Here is a 24,909-nt window from a genome sequence, read left to right on the forward strand (position 1 = left end):
TGTGAATCATGTTGATTACTTCGATTTTTACTGTTGCTTAATATATTCACATACTGCTGCGGGCTTAAATGTTGCTTCGGTGGCGAGGATGCCATTTTTGATAATGTGGGGGAGAAGTGAAGTCCATACACTATTTGTGAGGCTCTTCACTAATCCTTCATTGTGGTTGCTCTTGCTTGTCTTATATTCTACAGCAGTTTCGCTGTTTATTTTGACAAGCAGGCAGATCTTTCATTTTTTTATTGTTAAGGGTAGCTTTTATTAAATCTCATCTCTCTGATCTCCAAACTGTTCATTATATATGTGATTGCATGCGATGTTATTATATGCCTGATTACACGGGGATGCATACGAAATAACTGCACTTACTATATTTAATATGCAAAATGCCACTTAAAATATGTTCCTGGAATGTCAAGGGGCTTAGATCACCCATTAACCACTTGCCGACCGCCCACAGCCGATGGGCGGCGGCAAAGTGGACCCCGAAAGGACCGCAATACGCCCATCGGCGTTGCGTCCTTTCGGCATGCACGGGATCGATCGCGTCACTGGTGACACGGCCTTCCCCCGGCAACTGGCTCCGCCCACCCGCGACGACAACCCGCCGGCCGTTTGGAAGCGCCGGCGGGTTGTTACCCCACGATCGCCGCATGCAAAGCGTATAATACGCTTTGTAATGTATACAAAGCGTATTATACAGGCTGCCTCCTGCCCTGATGTGGTGGTCCCAGTGTCCGAGGGACCACCAGGGCAAGCTGCAGCCACCCTAGTCTGCACCCAAACACACTGATCTGCCCCCCCCGCCCCCTGATCGCCCACAGCACCCCTCAGACCCCCCCTTCCCACCCCCAGACCACTGTTTGCACCCAATCACTCCCTAATCACCCATCAATCACTCCCTGTCACTATCTGTCAACGCTATTTTTTTTATGCCCTAAACTGCCCCCTGGGGGCTCCTGATCACCCCCCCCCCACCACCATCAGATCGCCCACAGACCCGCCATCAGATCACCTCCCAAGTGCATTGTTTACATCTGTTCTCTCCTCTAAACACCCACTAATTACCCATCAATCACCCATCAATCACCCCCTGTCCCCACCTGTCACTGCTACCCATCAGATCAGACCCCTATCTGCCCCTAGGGCACCCAATCACCCGCCCACACCCTCAGACCCCAGCCCTGATCACCTCGCCAGTGCATAGCTTGCATCTATTCCCCCCTCTAATCACACCTTGAGACACCCATCAATCACCTCCTGTCACCACCTGTCACCTACCCATCAGATCAGGCCCTAATTTGCCCCATGTGGGCTCCTGATCACTCGGCCAAACCCTCAGATCCCCCTCAGACCCCCTTCCGATCACCTCCCCAGTGCATTGATTGCATCTATTTTCCCCTCTAATCACCCCCTGAGACACCCATCAATCACCTCCTGTCACCCCCCTAGCACTCCTATCCATCAGATCAGGCCCAATACAACCTGTCATCTAAGAGGCCACCCTGCTTATGACCGGTTCCACAAAATTCGCCCCCTCATAGACTACCTGTCATCAAAATGTGCAGATGCTTATACCCCTGAACAGTCATTTTGAGGCATTTGGTTTACAGACTACTCCTCACGGTTTTGGGCCCCTAAAATGCCAGGGCAGTATAGGAACCCCACAAGTGACCCCATTTTAGAAAAAAAGACACCCCAAGGTATTCCGTTAGGTGTATGACGAGTTCATAGAAGATTTTATTTGTTGTCAAAAGTTAGCGGAAATTGATTTTTATTGTTTTTTTCACAAATTGTCATTTTCCACTAACTTGTGACAAAAATAAAATCTTCTATGAACTTACCATACACCTAACGGAATACCTTGGGGTGTCTTCTTTCTAACTATCCCCTCCACAGCGTCTCACGTCACTTCGGCACTCACCACAACAACGACCCTCACTTCCTTAAGTTCACCTTCATTGAAGCACTACCGCCCTCACTGCCCCATTCCTTTGATACCCTAAAAAAACAGGAGATGTACTGGATCCAGATACTAAAAAGTCTAGTACCGGATGGATTAAATGAAATTCTGGAAAAAATATACTAATTTTTAATTACACTACTCATAAACTGGAAATCTGTTATGGTGCCGGCTGCAGCAACCTGACCGAATGTTTTATGTACTTTTCTAGTCGCTCTCTTTTTAAGATGTCTTAGAATTTTTAGTCCTTTTTAAGGTTTATTTAATAACATGCATTTATACCCATATTGTCTATTACATCTATATTTATATTTATTTTTATATTATCAATTCGATATTGTATGGTCTTTTTAGATACCTTGTAGAATGTTTTTCATACATTCTTTTTATACATCCTTTATTATACATCGCATTTAATCTGATATCTTATGGAGTATTTTATATATCATGTCTAAGTTTCAGCATAACACCAGATTGATACCTATTAACAAAATTTTTTAATTTTTTTTTTTTTTTTTTTTTTTTTTTCCGTTGCACGTTTATTATTTTTTTTCCCGTTGCACGTTTATTTATATTTGATTATTGATCATATGCTGTTTATAATTATTGTCTCTGCAAATAGCTTCCCGAATTGTCTAACACAATCAGCACTCTGCTTCATATAGTTGTTCCTGGTTCCCCACCAAAAAAATGGCAGCCACCATCGAAGCATCAATACACAAAAGTACCTTTCTAACCCACAAGATGGCGGCCGCCCTCCCATGCGACATTATTATGTCTGCCCCACATACAAACCAACAAAATGGCGACTGCCATACAGGAGACATTCCTATTCCAACCCACAAGATGGCGACCGCCACATAGGCGTCATTTTGTTGGAATTCCACCGGATCTCCCCATTGGCCAGGCCGATGGTGGGCGTACTTCTCCGGCGCGTGGCGCACACTGATTGGCCCCCACCTCTCCTAGCTAAGTACAAATAGAGGCTTTATGGAGCACGCCCGCACAGAGGTGCTCATTCAATACTTGGATTGGATACAGGTATGTCACCCACTGGCTAACAGCCAGCTCCTCGCTTTTTTGTTCCACTGGTAGTAGACACTACCACCTTATTACACATCGTTCTTTCACTGCCATTAATTTTAGAGCAAGCACTTGGTAAATGTCTTGTTGTTACTTATAAGCATTTAGTGTTATATAGCACATATCCTAGGTGATCCTACTCTGCCTGAGCCTGCTTTCAATGCAGCTAATCGGGCTGAGAGGGTTACTTTATTCTAGCTAATGCAAGAATCTTTACACATGTATATTCGGACTGAAACAGGCACAATGATATATCCGCCAAGACTATGCAAGTGTAAAAACAGTTTAGAGAGCATGCACTCTCCCCACTGTCACACAACTTTTTTTTTTTTTTTTTTTTTGCGTGTTGTTTTTTTTTTTTGTAATTTTTTTTTTTTTTGTGTGTGTTTTTTGCTTAGATAAGATAGACTTATCTGACCTTCACAGACCAGCAGATGCTGGTTATAATGAAATTTATGTTCTAATGTTACAGCTGTATGCCTCTGTCAGTGTTTGATGCCTTTTTGTTGATTTATGTATATGTCCCATTTACAGCTTTTTTGAACTCCTGTATGGCCTGAGGAAGCGGTGCTGTGGCCCGCGAAACGCGTTGCATCTTTAGGAGTTACACTGTTTAATAAATGCATTCTACTCTACCTCAGAGTTTTGTTTTCCACTGCTAGAGGGAGGTAAGTCCACCTTACCTTCCCTCTTTTTACTGTTTTTAAATAATAGTGTTTTTACTCTTTTTGGCGCCTCTGTTCTATCTGCGTTTGATACATCTTTCTAAAATGGGGTCACTTGTGGGGTTCCTATACTGTCCTGGCATTTTAGGGGACCTAAACCTTGAGTAGTCTAGAAACCAAATGCCTCAAAATGACCCGTGAATAGGACGTTGGGCCCCTTAGCGCACCTAGGCTGCAAAAAAGTGTCACACGTGGTATCGCCGTACTCAGGAGAAGTAGTATAATGTGTTTTGGGGTGTATTTTTACACATACCCATGCTGGGTGGGAGAAATATCTCTGTAAATGACAATTTTTTTTATTTTTTTTTACACACAATTGTCCATTTACAGAGATATTTCTCCCACCTAGCATGGGTATGTGTAAAAATACACTCCAAAACACATTATACTACTTCTCCTGAGTACGGCGATACCACATGTGTGACACTTTTTTGCAGTCAACCCACAAGTGACCCCATTTTTAGAAAGAAGACACCCCAGGGTATTCTGTTAGTAGTATGGTGAGTTCATAGAAGTTTTTATTTTTTTTGTCACAAGTTAGTGGAAAATGACACTTTGTGAAAAAAAAAATCAATTTCCGCTAACTTGTGACAAAAAATAAAATCTTCTATGAACTCACCATACTACTAACGGAATACCTTGGGGTGTCTTCTTTCTTAAATGGGGTCACTTGTGGGGTTCCTATACTGCCCTGGCATTTTAGGGGCCCTAAACCGTGAGGAGTAGTCTATAAACCAAATGCCTCAAAATGACCTGTGAACTCTTAGAACTCTTTCTTTAAAATCTGGATTTGACGCAAAGAAGCGTTTTAAGAGCAGAAATCACATTGCATGCTAAATTGGAGGCCTAAAGTGCTTTAAAGCATCTTGCATGTGTATACATCAATCAGGGAGTGTAATTAGTTTACTGCTTCACACTGACAGACCAAACTCACTGTGTAGCGCACCACAAACAGCTGTTTGTGTTGTGACGGCCGTGCTGGACTGATACACACCATGGCGAGAGTGCAGGTGATAGCCCATATTGTCGCCAGACTGAGGCAGCTCAATGACACAACAACAGTGACTGTCCAGCTGATCGAATTTGGTCTGTCCACAATGAAGCAATGACCTTATTATATTTGGTGTGCCACCCCCCGAGACACTCATATAGCCGTCAGTCATTGCTTCATTGTGATACGCAAGCCCCTTCACCGTGGCAAGGTAATGATCATGAAGGGGAATTGGCACATGTACAAGCCTTTTGTTTTGTTGTTGCAGCCAGAAAAATTACTCAGACATGTACACGTACCAGAAAAATGATTATAGCGGCCGCTGCTAGCAGCGGCCTTAAAAATTCAGGAATCCGCCTGGAGTCCTGGACCCTGTTGGTGGTGGCGGAGAAGGCAGTCAAGCGGCCTGCGGGCAGAGATGCTGTGTGCGGAATGACTTAGTCTTGGGGCAGGCAGTCACATGGCGTGCAGGCAGAGATGCTGTGTGCTTGGACTGACTTAGTCTTAGGGCGTGCAGTAGCCCTCCGGGACCCATGCCTCATTCATTTTGATAAAGGTGAGTTACTTTTTTGACTTAGGCGACTTCTCTTCTGAGTAACAATGCCTCCAGCTGCGCTGAAGGTCCTTTCTGACAGGACGTTTGAGGCACGGCAAGACAGAAGTTGGCTGGCAAATTGTGACAGCTCTGGCTACAGGTCAAGCCTGCGCACCCAGTAGTCCAAGGGTTCATCGCTGATCACAGTGTCTACATCCACACTTAAGACTAGGTAGTCGGCTACCTGCTGGTCGAGGCATTGGTGGAGGGTGGATCTGGAAGTGCTAAGGCGAGGCGTTTGGACTAAAGAATGTCCGCATGTCCGACATCACCATGAGATCGCTGGAGCGTCCTGTCCTTGCCTGCTTGGACATGGGAGAAGGATTACTGGCAGTGGTACCTTTATTCCGCTGTGCTGTGACATCACCATTAAACGTATTGCAAAGCATAGTTGCCAGCTTGTTCAGTGCTGCATCCTTTCTGCCTTCTGGTGAGTTGGAAACATCTCTGCCACTTTGTGCCTATACCGAGGGTCTAGTAGCGTGGCCACCCAGTGCAGCTCATTCCCCTTGAGGTTTTTTACATGGGGGTCCCTCAACAGGCTGGACAGGATGAAAGACCCCATCTGCACCAAGTTGGATGCAGACATACTATCCATCTCCTCTTGCTCTTCCTCAGTGATCCCAGCAAAGTTCTCCTCCTCCCCCAGCCATGAACAATACCACGGGAGCGTTGAGCAGCACAAGCCCCCTGCGACACCTGCTGCGGTTGTTCTTCCGCCTCATCCTCCTCGTCCAAAACAACACCTTCCTCATCATCTGACTCCTCTTCCCCACACGACTCTTCCTCCTCTTTCCCCTCTGTGCTGCCGCAGGTGTTGAGGAATCATCTGCTTCTACTGAGAATTGATCCCACAACTATTCCTCCTGTTCCTGTTCATGCTCCTCCACAGCTTGATCCACCACTCTATGCACGGCACGCTCCAGGAAGAAGGCATATGGGATCAAGTCGCTGATGGCGCCTTCACTGCAACTCACCAGGTTTGTCACCTCCTCAAATGGCTGCATGAGCCTGCAGGCATTTCGCATCAGTGTCCAGTTCTTCAGCCAGAACATCCCCATCTCCCCAGACTGTGTCCTTTGACTGTAGTTGTAGAGATACTGTTTGACGGCTTTCTCCTGTTGTTGCAGGCGGTCGAACATCAGGAGGGTCGAATTCCAGCGAGTCGGGCTATCGCAAATCAAGCGTCTCACCAGCAAGTTGTTTCTCAGCTGAATATCGGCAAAGCGTGTCATGGCCATGTAAGACCACCTGAAATGCCCACACACCTTCCTGGACTGCTTTAGGACGTCCTGTAAGCCTGGGTACTTAGGCACAAATCTCTGAATTACGAGATTGAGCACATGTGCCATGCAGGGTACATGTGTCAACTTTCCCAAATTCAAAGCCAAAATGAGATTGCTGCCATTGTCACACACCACGTTTCCAATCTCCAGTTGGTGCGGGGTCAGCCACTGATCCACCTGTTTGTTCAGAGCAGCCAGGAGAGCTGCTCCAGTGTGACTCTCCACTTTGAGGCAAGACATGTCTAAGATGGCGTGACACCGTCGTACCTGGCATGCAGCATAGGCCCTGGGGAGCTGGGGCTGTGTAGCTGGAGAGGAGATCGCAGAACCAGTAGAGTTGAACTGCCACTCAGCCAAGGAGAAGGAGGACAACATCAAAGAGGATGTAGCAATAGGAGAGGAGGTGGCAGCAGGCCTGCCTGCAAGCCGTAGAGGTGTCACTAGGTTCGCTGCACAGCCACGTACTCTCTGCTTGCCAGCAGTCACCAGGTTGACCCAATGGGCTGTGTAAGTAATGTACCTGCCCTGACCGTGCTTTGCAGACCAGGCATCCGTGGTCAGATGGACCCTTGACCCAACGCTGTGTGCCAGAGATGACACCACTTGCCTCTCAACTTCATGGTACAGTTTGAGTATCGTCTTTTTGGAGAAATAATTGTGGCCTGGTATCTTCCACTGCGGTGTCCCAATGGCCACAAATTTTTGGAAGGCCTCAGAGTCCACCAGCTGGTATGGTAACAGCTGGAGGGATAACAGTTCCGCCAGACCAGCTGTGAGACGCCGGGCAAGGGGGTGACTGGCAGACATTGGCTTCTTCCACTCAAAGATTGCCCTCACGGACACCTGGACACTGGGCAGAGGAGAAGGAATCGCTCAAGGTGGGAGGCGGAGTGGAGGAGGGAGGCTGTGATTGTAAAGGTGCAAGGGAGAAAGCGGCTGAAGATGATGCACCTGAAGGAGGAAGAGGAGAAGGAGGGTTCCTTTGCTTTTGTGTGCTGCTTTTCCTCAGGTGGTCTTCCCATTGCAGTTTGTGCCTTTGCTGCATGTGCCTTCGTAAGGCAGTTGTCCCTACGTCGGTGTTGGCCTTTCCACGGCTCAATTTTTGGTGGCAGAGAGTACAGATGGCATTGCTCTGATCTTTGGCATACACACTAAAAAAATCTCCACACCGCTGAGCCACCCTGACGTGTGGGCACTATGGTGGCGTCAGCAGCTGACGTTGAAGGGCATGTTGGCTGGCTGTCCATAGGTGGCGATACATGGCGCCGGACATTTCCACCAGCCGTTTCTGACGACGAGCTCCCCCTGCTTCTTTCAGCAACTCATCTCCTCCTACTCCTCGCTGACTCCCCCTCTGAACTGTCCCCTTGGTCATCGTGTCTCTTAGGATCCCACGTGGCATCCATGGCAGTATCATCATCATAATCATCCTCCAAAGCTTCGCTTGTATCAAACACCTCCAAAACTGCACCAACAGCAGGTACTTCATCATCCTCCTCCTCACACCTTACATCCATAGTGTCACCTAACTCAGACATATGAGGTGGTGTAACTTGCTTAGCGCCTTCATCTTGTTGTAACAATAATGGCTGTGAATCAGTGATTTCCCACCAAATAACTCCTGCGAAGTGTCAAATGTAGCGGATGTGGTACTTGGAGTTTTGGTTTGAATGTTATGTGCTTTTTACCCGTTGCTATAATTGTCCAGGACTATTAAGTTGATCCATATTTGTGTATTACTGTTATGACCTTTTTATTTTCCTTTTTCTTTTTCTTTTAATGGTTTCTATTATGTTTATATTAATTTTCATGGGTCTCTTACATGTCTGTTTATGCTTGTGTGCTTGATGCAATGAATGTTTGCATGTCTGCACTATGCATGTTACAGGGCCAGAGTTAGGTCACCTATGTTTTCCTGGGTACTTCTGCGCAGTGTAGGTGACTAAGCATAAAAATGCATTCTTCTGGGGGCGCATGGGCGGCGTGGAGTGATGCAGACGCACCTTCCGTAAGCTCCGCTCACAGCACAGGCCGAATCAGATCAATCGCCCACTTAACGGGATTCCTTACCACCCAAAAACACCAACAAGCCGAGGGAAGAGGTGCTGACCCTGGAGATGTCACAGCCGGCAGCTAACAAAAGGGATCAGTAGAACAAAGCGGTGGATTTCTTCAGACCGCGAGAGTCGTCCCAAGCCAAGATGGCGCCGGGGAAGGAGACTCCGGAAAGAGATCATGCGGCAGGCAGTAAGGAGACCTTCTCTCTTCAAGACATCCCCGCACTGATGGCTGACCTCAAAGAAACCTTCAGAGCGGATCTCCGAACAGCAGTTAACACAATAACGGCGCAGTTGGAGGATCTAGGAGGCCGTACGCATGTGTTAGAAACACAGGTAGACGACATGGCGGACGCCATTAACACGCTGCAAGACAACCAGGCGGCACAGGACGAGAGGATAACATCCACGGAGGCCAAATTAGAGGACATGGATAATAGGGGCAGGAGAGACAACCTAAGGCTAAGAGCGGTACCTGAATCAGTGGAAGACATCAGCGGCTTCTCCTTTGCTCTTTTTAAAGCGCTCCTTCCAGATTGCAGCGAGGAACTGCTGAGGTTCGACAGAATACACAGATCGCTGGTCAGGCCCAAAAGATCTGACCTACCCAGGGACATTATAATGAAAATGCACTATGCAGAAACCAAGGAACACATCCTGCGTGCAGCCAGAGGAATGGGACAGCAAGGCATAGGAGAATACAAGGTACAAACCTACCCCGATATTTACCCCATTACCTTAGCTAAGAGGCGTACACTGAAGCCTGTCACCCTGGCCCTACAGAAGAGAGCAATACAATATAAATGGGGATTCCCCTTTGCGTTAATCTTTACCTGGGGCCCCAAGAAATACCAGATCACCACGCTCCAGGAAGGCCTGAGAGCCTTAAGGGAGAACAACGCCCAGGAAAGCAGCGAGGAAATGATCACAGAACCAGGGAGCACAACGAAGCGTATACAGAGAGACTGGTCGGTGTCCCCTAACAACGCCAACAAAAGAAACAAAGATAGGCATGGTACCCCATCTACAATACCGCAAGCTCAGAGGTCTCTGGACTTAAACAAATGATACACCTCTATCTCTAAACTTCCATCTCCAAGTGAGTATGTCACTAGAATCCAGGCTCCTTAGCCATATAAAAGGATGGAAAGTCCACTTTATACTTGAACAGACCCCAATAGTGGGCATATACTCTTTAAGTTACACAATTCGGCCGTACTGTGATGAGGTGCTGCCCCGCCTCATATCCCTTCGACATCTGGGACGGGCACAGAGAACATCAGTGCAAGTTTTCCCCAGATATGCCACTAGGTCTTTGGACCTACAGTTTTTGGCTATACCGCCATGTGTTTTGTACTATGTTTGTTATTTTTCATATATGTGTTTATTATATGTTAAGGTTATTTGAATCGGAGACATATTTCCATATTAGTTACCACAAAGATGTTTATCCCTTTAAGACTAGTAGGATAACTCAGTACTATGATGCAATTATAAGTCTACTGAATGATCAAAGAACGTACCACTATCACCCACCATGAAAGTTGTGAGTCATAATGCCCAAGGGCTTAATAGCCCAATTAAAAGGAACAAATGCATTAACTATTACAGATTCCTCCACCCCGATATAATACTCCTTCAGGAGACTCATTTCTCCAACAAATCCTTCCCGAAGTTTTTTCATAGAGACTATCCAAACCAATTCCTAGCTAACCACCCATCTAAAAAAATAAATGGAGTGGCAATTCTAATACATAGGAGTTTTCCCTTCATCCTGAAAAACAAGAGGATGGACAAAGAAGGAAGACCATTGATCCTAGAGGGGGAAATCGCGGGCAAAGGGCTAACAATTGTAAACATCTACGCCCCTTCCATCAAAGGTGGTACCTTCTTTGCTGAAGTAACTAATGAAATGAGGAAGACCAAAAACCCTGCAATAATCATGGGAGGTGACTTTAATTTAATTATCAACCCCAAACTAGACCATCAGTCCCCTAACCCCACTACTTTCAGACCCAAACCCGCTAAATCCTTCCACAATTTGCTTAAAGAGTGTAATCTAATTGACTCCTGGAGGGAAGTACACCCAAAGAAGAGAGACTTCACTTTTTTCTCAAACCCGCATCGAAGCCTGTCTAGAATAGACTACATTTTTGCATCTAAATTAATAATTACTGGCATAAAAACCTCCAAAATTACACACATGTCCCTATCTGACCACTCAATCATGACATCTTCCTTCTCCCCGCTACACAGCATACCTAACAGACTTAAATGGAGGATCCCACTATTCTTCCTATCTAACCCAACTCTGGTGGAAAAAACTAACTCCTTACTATTAGAATATTTTAAATTCAACAAGCCTGAGGATACTTCAGACAGTAACTGGTGGGATGCACATAAGGCTTATATCAGGGGACATATCATAAACCTCCACAGTTCTCTTAAAAAAGACAAGAAAGCGCTCCAAACGGAATTAGAGTCCAGATTGCAGTGCCTTAACAGAGCGTACTCCTCCCATATGTCCATCTCAGTTTTAAAACAGATCCAGGACACAAAAGAGAAATTGGAAGCCCTACTAACAGAAGACACAGCGAGACAGTTTAGATGGTTAGGAGCCAAAAAATTTTATCTGGCCAACAAAGCCAACGCTAACCTAGCCAGGAAACTTAATGGCCAGAGAAGGGCACACACTTTACACCCTCGGAAACTTCCCAAGGGATCACTAACTCACAACCCCAACAAAATCACAGAGCTCTTCAAGGAGTTCTATACCAACCTATATAAAAACAACAAATCATCCAACCCAGAAAATATAAGAGACTTCCTCGACCAGGTCCCCCTACCACAAATAACACCAGATCAACTGGAATCCCTAAACGCCCCCTTCACCCTAGCTGAAGTAACCTCAGCAATCAAGGGCCTCAAACCCTTCAAAGCCCCTGGCCCAGATGACTTAACACCGCAATATTTTAAAAAATTTCAAGAAACTATAGCCCCCCACCTTCTAATATACCTTGAATCAATAAGAGCAGGCCACAAAATCTCAGAGGTATCTAATAAAGCCACTATAATAGTGATCCTTAAAGAAGGAAGAGACACCAAATTATGCAAACATTATAGGCCTATCTCCTTGATAGATATTGACCACAAAATTTTAACCAAAATCCTAGCCTTGAGGTTAACAGATATACTACCTAGCCTAATCAAAAATGACCAAGTGGGGTTTTTAAAAAGCAGACAGGGACCGGATAACATAAGAAAACTATGTAACATACTCTACCATGCCCATACGAATCGCCTTCCTATGCTACTGCTGGCAGTAGACATAGAGAAGGCATTCGATTCACTTAACTGGTCATACCTATACGAGGCTCTAAATAGATATGGTATAGGCGGACCCTTTTTGACTATACTAAAAGTACTCTATTCCAACCCTACGGCCAATATACTTACCGTAATGCAGGTTTTGAGTCAGAAAGTTTCAACATTGAAAGGGGATCCAGACAAGGGTGCCCTCTTTCCCCTGCCCTTTTCATTCTGGCATTTGAACCATTATTAGAATATATAAGGATGAATCCCAATATACAGGGCCCCCTAATTGGCAATAAGGAGTATAAATGCAGCGCCTTCGCGGACGACCTGCTCCTTACCATCACAAATCCACATATCTCTATCCCCAACGTATTAAATACACTTAAGACCTTCGGCCTGGTGTCAGGACTGAAAGCCAACCCAGAAAAAACAGAAGCTTTACTGGTGCAGCACGACCCAGAGTCAGAGGAGAAGCTGAGGGGCAACTTTGACTTTATATGGAAGGAGTACGCTCTAAAGTACTTAGGGGTACATCTTACCTCGGACCTGGATAAAATTCTGGACTTGAACTATAACCCACTAATTAAACACATTAAATCTAAACTACTCACTTGGAGCAGGCTAAGAGTATCATGGCTAGGCAGGATAACTGCTACTAAAATGATGGTACTACCAAAGATCCTATATCTCTTTAGATCAATCCCATTATCACTACCTAGGTCAAGACTAGAGACACTTCAGAGGGACATGAGGAGATTTATATGGGGAAAAAAAGAAGCCCTCAATTAGAGCTTCAATACTATACAGACACAAGGAGCTGGGAGGGCTGGGAGCCCCAAATCTAATAAAATATCAAGAGGCAGCCAGATTAGCCCAAATTCTAAGCTCTTCCTTCAACTCTCACAACTCGCAATAGAAAGACATAGAAGATGTCTATACCTCTCCCTATAGAATACAAGACATCTTATGGATGGCCCATCCTTGCATTCTTCCTAAATCATTCCAGAACCCTATGACGAAAGACGCTTTTAAATTGTGGAATACTCTGCGATTTAAATATAAGCTGATATCAAGCAATTCACCATTAACCCCGATCACTCGAAACCCAAACTTTATTCCAGGCCTAAGCACAACACAGTTTGAATGGTGGACAGAGAACGGTTTTAGTACATTCAGGGACCTATGCCCCAATAACGAGGTAATATCTTTCCAAGAACTAAGAACATGACATGGTGTGCCCCTAAGGGAACATTTCAGATATCTCCAGATACAGCATTTTATTAAAGGTCAGGGCCCACAATCACTCCCTTTTGAGAGATCAGTCATAGAACGTAATCTAATTGGGAAGAGTGAAGTACCCAGAGCAATCTCAGTAATCTATAGACAATTGACCAAACCACAAGAAATGGGAACACATTCATACCAGAGGGCTTGGGAGAGGGACATAGGGGAGTCAATATCAGAGGACACTTGGACAACCATATGGAGGAACTGCTATAAATGCTCAAGCAACTCCTCCCTAGTTGAAACCTCTCTGAAGGTACTTTTCAGAACGTACCTCACACCTACCAAACTCTGCCACTATTCAAACAAATATTCCAGAAACTGTTTTAGAGGCTGTCAGGAGGAGGGTACCTTTTATCACATATGGTGGAAGTGCCCAAAAGTCACCAATATCTGGAGGCAAACTGCCTTGCTATTCAAGGAGATTAGTGGAAAGAACATAATCCTCTCCCCACTAAACTCCTTATTGAATGTTAATTCAGAGCATCTATCCAAAACAGAGAATTTACTTTATACCAAAATAGCCACAGCCTGTAGAATACATATCGCGCACTCATGGCTGTCTCATAAGCTAAATTGGGATCAGATATTAACAAAAATCTCGAATATTTGTATAAATGAATATTTAACAGGCTTAATTAAGGATGAAACAGACCCCTTCTACAAAACATGGGGCCCATGGCTCAAGTCTAATTATGGCAAAAATCTATGCATTCCGGGACGAACCACACCCTAACAGATCACAACTCTCCACCACCCCCCAAGGGGGACAAGGGGAAAAATATCTAATACTCTGCTCTCCGTTCATTGATCTTGTTTGTTATATAAGTTTCTGTTAAAGTTAAATAGGTTGTAATAAAATTCTTGTATGTTTTACTCCTCTTCTTCCATGGCTGGACAATTACTGATTTAACAGACTCCAGGAAGGGATAATCTGACTTCCCTGTTTTCATTTCACTGTACCAGCTCAAAGGTTTGACATGTATGTTTAACTTTGTCAGTACTATGTAAGAATATGTACTCATGTTTTACTTTTTATGGCTCAATAAAAACCTTTTGAGAGTAAAAAAAAAAATGCATTCTTCTGTGTACTAACACCCCGGCTTTTAAAGAGGAACTCCAGTGAAAATAATGTAGTAATAAAAGTGCTTCATTTTTTACCATAATTATGTATAAATGATTTAGTCAGTGTTTGCTCATTGTAAAATCTTTCCTCTCCCCGATTTACATTCTGACATTTATTACATGGTGACATTTTTACTGTGGGCAGGTTATGTAGCTGTTTTGGCTGTTAGAGACAGCTGTAAACAGCTAATTCCTGTCTGTGAACATTGTTACATTGTGGCAGTTTGCCCAGAGTACCGCGGTACTCAGAGCTTCTTGTGGGAGGGGTTTCAGCACAAAATCAGTCATACAGCGCCCCCTGATGGTCTGTTTGTGAAAATCATTATATTTCTCATGTAAAAGGGGGTATCAGCTACTGATTGGGATAAAGTTAAATTCTAGGTTGGAGTTTCTCTTTAACTTATCTGTAGGGATAACAGTGATGCCTGGATGAGTGAATCTGTGAATGCATTTGTTTGAACATTTGCATGCAAGAGTGTGAAGGGTTAATAGATTTTTGCTGTTTTCTGGCCACACCCCCTTCAGCACCTCCCTTTCCTTAATAACTTATTTAATGTCCTAACTAAAGGCGATGTGCCTGAATATATGTGTTTTTTTCTTGTTACTGACCCCTGTGGCTAGGGCTTTAATTCAGTGCACTCCCTCCTTCCCCTGTAAGTGTTTTTTTTGTCAGCATGCACACAGCTTATGCTGGTGTATGTGCATGGTGCGCATGGATACATTACGTCAGCTCCCTTGTGCGATTGGTAAGATGCGCTATCTGTCCCAGGAGAGGATGTCAGGATGTGTGCTCCTAATCCCTAGATAGGTTTGATGCAATGACTGTTTGCATGTCTGCACTATGCATGTTACAGGGCCAGAGTTAAGACACCTACGTTTACCTGGGTACTTCTGCGCAGTGTAGGTGACTAAGCATAAGAATGCATTCTTCTGTGAACTAAGACCCCGGCTTTTAACTTAGCTGTAGGGATAACAGTGGTGCCTGGATGAGTGAATCTGTCATGGGCATCGCTAGCCCTATTTTAGGGGGGCCCATGCCCCCAACATGTCCTAGGGTGCCCCCAATTTCAGGCATGTAGCATCAGCCGCCGCTGTCTCCAGTGGAGCATCAGCTAAGATCCTCAATAGTAACACCCTGAGCCCGACAACAGCTACACGCCGCTTCCTCTTTCAACCCCCTCCCCTCTGTTGTGCTGCGTGATGATTGGGTCACACTGGTGAGGGGAGGAAGTCAAGGAAGAGCGGCAGCAGCATTTCAAACAGCAGCAAGGAGCCAGCTTGGGGACAGGACAAGGATGGGTGAGGCTGGGGCTGCTGCTAGACTGAAGGGCTGTCAGTTCTCCTCTCCTCATGCAACCACACTGACAAGCCTCCTGTGCGTGTGAGACAGAATCTGCACACCTCTCCTGGGACGCCAGCATTAGCATACTGGACGCTTATCTCCCAAAGCCCTGACTCTGTGACTGGTAAGAGGACTCCCCATAGGCATTATCAGGGCAGTAATTGATTAATTATTTGTGACCTACCGAGTAAACATTGTGTTCCTGCTGCTTTTGATCTTCATGCTGTATGACCTGCTGGGACTGTCCTGTGTGTTTACAGTGTGCGTACAGTGTGTGTGTGTGTGTGTGTGTGTGTGTGTGTGTGTGTACAGTGTGACCACGCCCACTTCACGTGCCGCACGACCACACGTTGGGGAGAGAGCTGAGATGGTCTTTGTCCCCGGGCGCTTAAAACCCTAGCTACATCTCTGCCCAATCTCTTTTACAGGGGTGCCCGCTGTCCCCCCCGGCCGTCCCCGCTGCCAGACATCCCAGCATGCGTCAGACCTCGATCAGCCGGGGACCACTAGTGCGGGCGCTAGGACCTAGCGGACACCGCACCGATATGCGGAAGTGACATCACTTCTGCATATACAGCATGGTGGGTTCGTGCGCCCGCTCTAACTGGTCACCGGCTGATACTGAGGTCTGACGTTGCTGGCTGTCAGGTGAGGGGGGCGCCTGTCACTCACTACCTAACCTGGGGGGTGCCTGTCACTCACTACCTAACCTGGGGGGCGCCTGTCACTCACTACCTAACCTGGGGGGAGCCTGTCACTCACTACCTAACCTGGGGGGCGCCTGTCACTCACTACCTAACCTGGGGGTCTCTGTCACTCACTACCTAACCTGGGGGTCCCTGTCACTCACTACCTAACCTGGGGGGCACCTGTCACTCACTACCTAACCTGGGGGTCCCTGTCACTCACTACCTAACCTGGGGGTTGCCTGTCACTCACTACCTAACCTGGGGGTCCCTGTCACTCACTACCTAACCTGGGGGTTCCTGTCACTCACTACCTAACCTGGGAGTCCCTGTCACTCACTACCTAACCTGGGAGTCCCTGTCACTCACTACCTAACCTGGGGGTCCCTGTCACTCACTACCTAAGATGGGGGGTGCCTGTCACTACCTAAACTAGGGGCTCCTGTCTCTACCTAAACTGGGGGTCCCTGTCACTACCTGAACTGGGGGGCTCCTGTCACTAAATGAGCTGGGGGGCTCCTGTCACTACCTGAACTGGGGGGTTCCAGTCCCTACATGAACTGGGGAGCTCCAGTCCCTACCTGAACTGGGGGGGGGGCTCCTGTCCCTACCTAAACTGGGGGGCTCCTGTCCCTACCTGAACTGGGGGACTCCTGTCCCTACCTGAACTGGGGGACTCCTGGCGCTACCTTAACTAGGGGGCACCTGTCACTACCTAAACTATCCAGGCCAGCCAGCCCAGCATCACCACCAGCCAACCAGCCCAGAATCACTGTCAAAAAGGCCACAGCATCACCACCAGTCAGGCCAGCATTTACTTCAACAAGCCAAGCACAGCCCAGCATTACCGCCAGCAAGGTCACAGCATCACCGCCAGCCAACCCAGCCACAGCATCACCGCCAGCCAGGCCACACATCATCCTCAATCCAGCCAAAAACAGTATTGCCAGGCACAGAAGTCAGTAGAGGAGAATTCAGAAGCCAGGTGGGGGGCATTCTGCCTATTTATGTGAAATGCTGTCTATTTATGTGCCTCATGACTGTTGAATTTGTCTTGTTGTGGGCCTCATGATTGCTGAATTTGTCTTGTTGGGGGCCTCACCATTGCTGAATTTGTCATGTTGGGGGCCTCATGATTGCTGAATTTGTCTTGTTGGGGGCCTCATGATTGCTGAATTTGTCTTGATAGGGGCCTCATGATTGCTGAATTTGTCTTGTTGGGGGCCACAATTGCTAACTGCGAGACTATGGGAAAAGCTGAATCATTATCATATGAGACAATAGCATTAAACGTACTTTTTTAGCTTTTTAAAACAGAAAATAAAACTGGGAGGTTCTAAAAAAAATGAATACATTTTTCAGGAGTAGGATGGATGAAATTATTTATCTTCACAGTTTATTTTCAACTTGGATTTTCCATAATATTCATGTATGAGTTAAAACGTTTGTACAGTATTTAGTTTAAATTGCTGTTGCCACTTTGCGATAGATAAGTGACTTTTGGGTTGCGGTTTGGGCACTCGACCTCTAAAAGGTTCGCCACCACTGTCCTAATCTAATGTCCCATCATTGCTAAGTTCATGTAAATTTGTCTCCACCCGTGACCACACCCACATTCTGGTCCATGGCCACACCCATTTTTTGGCGCGACGCGTGTATTGTATGCTGATCCCTGCTACGTTCAATCCTTGCTACTTTCATTATGTACAGTATTAGCTGTAAAGCCTGGTACACACATACAATTTTGATTAACCAATTGTAGCTCTGTTCATCAAATACATTGTCTGTTGGCCCACTTACTGCATGGGGGGGGGTAAAATTGGTCAGTGATTGACCAATCAAAATTCAATGTGCGTATACATCTTTGATCTATGCCTATACGGATTGTAAATTATCTAAATAAAGGACAAGGGGCTTCATACAATATTTCGATGGGCAGGCCCGATATCTGTAGCTTAAACCGCTGCTAAGTTCATGTACATTTGGCCCCACCCATGGCCATGCCCACTCACTGCATGGCCACGCCCATTTTTGTCACGGCGTGTATCCCCCACCTAGTGCCCACAGGTGCCACCGATCTCCAAAGACCCTAGGAACGCCCCTGGAATCTGTGAATGCATTTGTTTGAACATTTGGATGCAAGAGTGCGAAAGGTTGAGAATCTCGTTTAATGTAAGCAGACAAGACACAATTTGTTTGTACTATCTTTATTCTGGGCCTTAGGGCAAGTTTCATCTGTTTTATCCAATACACCATGAACAGTCTGTTTTTTTCTATTAATGTTCATGCCACATAAAAGATAAAAAAATAAAATAGGTTTTAAAAAAAAAACTACTTGAGGATGCAAGTAGTTCTGAAGGCTGCCCAACGAGTGCTGAAGACCTAGCAGGACAAGTAACTTCAACCGGGGATGGTGCAGGAATGATGGGACGAATCAAGAAACAGGAATGCTTTATGGTATTCAGAGCCTTCCGTCTACTTAGGTACGTATTAAAACTTACTCACTTCAAATTTGCTTTAAAGGGAAGGTCCAGGGAGTATAAAGCCCCTGGCAGCCATCCTGTGCCCTCGCCATAGCTCCGGTGGCTCCCGGGCCCCGCCGGTGCAGATGCTGACCGAGGTCGGCATCTTTCTGCGCTCCAGCGTGTAGCTCGTGGAGTCGCACTGAGATCATCCGTACTGTATTTGGCAAGCTTAGAACTACTGCATCTGCGCAGTACAGTCTGGATGATGTCAGTGCGACTCTGAGAGCCGCTCATGCAGGCGCAGTGAGCACCAGCAGGGCTGGAGGAAGCCCAGGGTAAGTAGATTTTTTTTTAGCAATCTTGGATGTGTCCTTTAAGCACTTAAATTTGTTAATTACATTTGATCCTGCCTCAGCAGGTTGTTATTTTTTTTTAAACAAAATAAAGAGAAAAAAAGACCTACCAAACAGGCGAGGAGATCAGCAGTGATAAGCATGTAGAAAACATAGTTCCAGCCTTTGGAGGAGAGGATGGAGGCCAAGGTTGGACCTAGAGCTGCACCTGTGTGACACACAGTACAAAACCTGCATTAGGGTGATATATACCAAGTTTGGACCCATGAAACAGAAGCCGTATCATACAGACTACAAATCTATCTCAAAAGTCTCTGCAGTATCTGTTGCTATAGGATACCTGTGTTGTTTCTGCTCTGTAGCATTTTATATCTGCTGACTACTGAACTGTACTCTCTGCTCCATTACGTCGAAGCCTCAGTCCCTCCACATGTGCCTTATTCACACAGCACTGTGTTATTTGTGTTTTGTTCACTTGGACACGCTGGATCTCTGCTACATTTATGGTAATATAATATGGAGTGTTCTAATTACTTTTAGATTTCCATATACAACCAAGATCTGAGCTGCACCATCTATTACCATTGGAAGAAAAACTTGTGTGGGCTCTGTGGGCTCTCTTGCTTGTCTGAGCGCAAGATTTTCTTTCTAGTAGGGTATATACAGGACTACTATGGAAGTATCCACAAGTCTACAGCTCCAAAATAACTGGAGGCCACCAGATCAACAAGTCCGGGTTTATGGAATACAGTAAAGGCAATAAATTAAACCCACCTGTTTAACAAGTTCTATATTACATAAATGTATGTAAGTTTGTGTAGAGAAAGTGTCCTTAAGATTCTATAAATACTTTACATGCTGGTGGTTCAGATTGCAGGAAAAACAGCAGCAGCCAAATTTGATCCCCAAGCTCACCTATTGATCCAGAACCATCAATAATGGCAGTGACAGTAGACAGGGCCTTGGCATTTCCATGCAGAGACTCATGTGTTCCCTATTCAGAAGAATAATTACACAGTATAAACCTGACAGCCAAACAAAACTCAAATGACTCATCTTTAGTTAACACATTCCAGATGAATATTGAAATAAAGGTTGCGATATGTATACACAGGTGTTCATCAAGCTGGTTAATTATGATGAGGGAAAATGTATCTTACTATGTTCATTACAGTCACTGACAAAGAGCAGGTTGGGACAAATGATACCCTGAACAATTAACAGCAACTGTATAAAAAAGAACAATAAATCAATACATTGCAAAGTGAAGTTAAAAAATAGAGTTCATGTTCATGTTGTTTGTTCCACAGTGAGCCTACACATCATCATCTTTACAACTGGTAGACAAGAAAAAAAAAAGCATTCCACATCCAAGTAATAGTTGCACACCATGCAAAATATGAGGTGCAGGGTCATGCATAATCCAGAACAAAATCCAAAGGGTCCACATACTCTTGCAAACACCAGTCTAGTGTATTCACATAGCACTAAGATTACAGCATTTCAGTCACCAACAACTGTTTCGGGGCCATGGGGGGTCCCCTATGTCAAGGAATCAGACAGAATGACAACAGTGTATCACACAAATATACAGGATCTTCTCAAAAAATTAGCATATTGTGATAAAGTTCATTATTTTCTGTAATGTACTGATAAACATTAGACTTTCATATATTTTAGATTAAAATACACACAACTGAAGTAGTTCAAGACTTTTATTGTTTTAATATTGATGATTTTGGCATACAGCTCATGAAAACCCAAATTTCCTATCTCAAAAAATTAGCATATTTCATCCGACCAATAATAGAAAAGTGTTTTAAAACAAAAAAAGTCAACCTTCAAATAATTATGTTCAGTTATGCACTCAATACTTGGTCGGGAATCCTTTTGCAGAAACGACTGCTTCAATGCGGCTTCAATGCAGCCTGTGGCACTGCTCAGGTGTTATGGAGGCCCAGGATGCTTCCATAGTGGCCTTAAGCTCATCCAGAGTGTTGGGTCTTGCGTCTCTCAACTTTCTCTTCACAATATCCCACAGATTCTCTATGGGGTTCAGGTCAGGAGAGTTGGCAGGCCAATTGAGCACAGTAATACCATGGTCAGTAAACCATTTACCAGTGGTTTTGGCACTGTGAGCAGGTGCCAGGTCGTGTTGAAAAATGAAATCTTCATCTTCATAAAGCTTTTTTGGAACACAAAAATCAAGTACATACCCTAAGAGGGATGATTAAAGAACAGGTGCAGATACCCAGGAGAGGGGGAGATCGCAAGAACCAGCTTTTACTAAGGGAGGCATTTTGGATATATATATCCTCAATACTGTTAATCAAAATAGCCTGAATGCGCATAACTCATTGTCCTGTTTTTTACCTTGTAGGTGAAGAATTATTTATTAACTGTGACAGTCATTAACCATTTCAGCCCGCAGGGATTTTTCACCTTATGCATCAGAGCAATTTTCACCTCCCATTCATTCGCTAATAACTTCATCACTACTTATCACAAGTTATGTCTTGTTTTTTCCGCCACTAATTAGGCTTTCTTTGGGTGGTACATTTTGCTAAGAATTTTTTTTTTAAATGCATTTTAACAGTATTAATAAGAAAAAAATGGAAAAAAATTCATTATTTCTCAGTTTTCGTCCATTATAGCTTTAAAATAGTCTATGCTACCATAATATCAAACCTATGAATTTTATTTGCCCGTTTGTCTCGCTTATGATACTATTTACATTTTGTCCCTATCACAATGTATGGCACCAATATTTTATCTGAAAATAAAGGTGCATTTTTTCCGTTTTGCATCCATCACTATTTACAAGCTTATAATTTAAAAATGTTCGTAGTATACCCCCTTCACATGTATATTTAAAAAGTTCAGACCCTTAGATAACTATTTGGGGGGGGGGGAGGGTTGTATTTTTTTTCCATTAAAAATTTTATTTGGTTAATTTTTTGGTGTGGGAAATAAACAGTTAATTTTCAATGTTAAAATGTGTGTGAATTCCCTTCAAAAATGTTTATAGATGTAGTTTTACTATTTTATCTTGTGCTTCTCGCTAACCGGAACCACAAGGAGGACGGGGAAACTTTTTTTTTTGCAGAAAGACTGTAGCCTCTGGTAAGAGACCATCGGTTTTTCTGCTAGGGATTTTGATCGGTGATCGGGAACCATGTTCCCGTTCACTGATCACAGGGCTACTGGGGAACAGCACGGGGGCACGGGGGCGCGCCTGCTATCGCGCGCGGCTGAAATGGTTAAAGGACCACTATCGCAACATTTTAAAAAAATAAAACTGAAAAATCTTTATACTGGAAATAATGCTAGTAGAAGGGATAGTGAAGGTTTAAGAATGAGTAAAAAAAAATAAAAATCACCCTGCTATCTACACATTCACGGCAGTGTGAATGTGACAGCTCTTCTGATGGAAGCAGGGGAGGACTGGGACCTTTTGGCCTGGGGGGGAAACACAAACTAGAGGCCCATTATCATGGCAGCCCCAGCCCAAATGACATCACACACGCACCCCATGTCGTATATGCCAGTAGTCACGTGGAGCGCCAATGCGGAAATACCGAAAGAACACTCTAGGGACAGTGTGACAAATAAAGTACAGGCATGACGGGGGGGGGGGGGGGAGGGCTTATCTATATTGCAGTCCCACATCAGACAGGCTACTTGCCTGTAATTTGACTCCTGTCCCTGCCAATCTCTCACACAAGTCAGAAAGCAACCCTCACCAGGATTGCACTTTTACTTAGCTTTCCTGTATGACAAGAAGACACAGACAGCCAGCACTAGGGGAAGAGGGAAACAAAGGTGAATGAGGGAGAGCTGGTGCCCACCAACAGTGTGTCTGAGCGTTTTTCAAATCAACAGTTATTTGAAAAGCGCTTGGCTAATGTTACCCTATGACGGTGTTCTCATAGCAGTGTTGTGATTTTTTCAAACTCACAAACACACTGCATGTAGCATTTTTTGGAGCAATTCATTAAAAAATCGCTTTGAAAATCGTTTCACAAAATCACACTCACAAATTGCTAGCGATTGCTATTGCGATTTTTGCGTGCACTAGCCCAGAGAGAGGAGGAGTGGAGAAAAATTGAGAATAGCCTGAGATGGAGCAGAGAGCTTATCTGTATTGCACATCACACAGAGGCTACTTGCCTGTAATAGGACTCCTGTCCCTGTCAGTCTCTCACACAAGTCAGAAAGTAGCCCTCCTGGAGTCTAGGGACTGTCAAAAACTTTTCAACTTGTATAACACCTTATCCACACATGCAGTCATAATAACAATGGGGAGAGACCAGACAGATGTTTGCCCATGGACCCTCCAGGCAAGCTCTGCATCATGCTGTGTATATTTACCAGCTTGCCTGTCCTCTGATTGCACTTTTATCAGCTAGCCTCAAGTTTCACATTGCCTTACAACAACAAACCCGAATACACCAGACACCAGACCAGCCCTAAATCACTGAATGAAAGGCAGCCTGGGGGAAGATTGCCCCCCTTCCCCCCTGGCCAGTCCGCCCCTGGATGGAGGACAGCTCCTATCTGCCTGGCTAACATCACAGGAGGAGACTGTACAGGAGGAGTTACAGTACAGTCTAATAATCTTAGCCAGCAGATAGGAGCTGTCCATGAGAAGAGCTATCACATTCACGCTGTTGTTAATGTGTAAACAGTAGGGTATTTTTTTTACTCATTCTTAACCCTTCACTATCCCTTCTGCTAGCATTCTTTCCATAATAAATCTTTTTTAGTTTTATTTTTTTTTTTTAGAAATTTCGCGATAGTGGTCCTTTAACCCCCTTGGCGTTATGATTCTTTCCGGATTTTAGGGTCTAAAAGCGGTGCAATTTTTTTTGCACCCTTTCAAACCCTAAAACCTAGAAAAAAATCATGCTGCCAGGGAGAACTGCACTCACCTCCCTGGCTCCAGCACTGCAGTTTTACCTCCATCCTCCGGGTGGCGCTGCAACTCTAAAGTGAGATTGACGGCTGTCGTCATGACGTCAGCTGGCAATCTCACCCGGAGGAAGCAGAGCCCCGGAGGAGAGGAAGAAGAATGGCGGCCGATGTAGGGATCCCCTGCGAGGTATGTAATAACGTCCACTGCGCGCATTGCTCTGCACACAGCCTCCGGCAGCTACCCCGAGCAGAGGTCGAGATTACCGCTCTTAGCTGCGGTTTTCCACCCCGGCCCTAATTCGGGATTACCGCCAAGAAGGTTATCCATTTCAGCCCGCGGGGATTTTTCACCTTATGCAACGGAGCAATTTTCACCTCCCATTCATTCACTAATAACTAATAATAACTTTATCACTAATTATCACAATTAATTGATCTATATCTTGTTTTTTCCGGCACCAATTAGGCTTTCTTTGGGTGGTACATTTTGCTAAGAATATTTTATTTCTAAATGCATTTTAACCACTTAAGGACAGCAGTCATAAAACCCCTTAAGTACCAGACACTTTTTTTCCATTCAGACCACTGCAGTTTTAACAGTTTATTGCTCGGTCATACAACCTACCACCTAAATGAATTTTACCTCCTTTTCAGAATCAGAATCAATTTTATTTCGCCAAGCATGACTGGGTCAAGCCCGGAATTGGGTTTGGCACAATGGAGCA

The 24,909-nt window shown here is 44.9% G+C and overlaps 1 protein-coding gene across 3 annotated transcripts in view; it reads right to left on the bottom strand.

The window, feature by feature from the left end:
* SLC37A2 (solute carrier family 37 member 2) overlaps positions 1-24,909 on the bottom strand; it is a 1,087,044-nt gene that overhangs the window by 76,113 nt on the left and 986,022 nt on the right. For all 3 annotated transcript variants that reach the window (XM_068240256.1, XM_068240255.1, XM_068240254.1), the window contains exons 15-16: positions 20,186-20,264; positions 19,381-19,478 (exon numbers count right to left, since the gene is read on the bottom strand). In XM_068240256.1, coding sequence (XP_068096357.1) covers positions 19,381-19,478; positions 20,186-20,264 — 177 coding nt within the window. The remainder of the gene's footprint in view (positions 1-19,380; positions 19,479-20,185; positions 20,265-24,909) is intronic.

The sequence above is a fragment of the Hyperolius riggenbachi genome, chromosome 6 (assembly GCF_040937935.1).
Source record: "Hyperolius riggenbachi isolate aHypRig1 chromosome 6, aHypRig1.pri, whole genome shotgun sequence".
NCBI lineage: Eukaryota > Metazoa > Chordata > Amphibia > Anura > Hyperoliidae > Hyperolius > Hyperolius riggenbachi.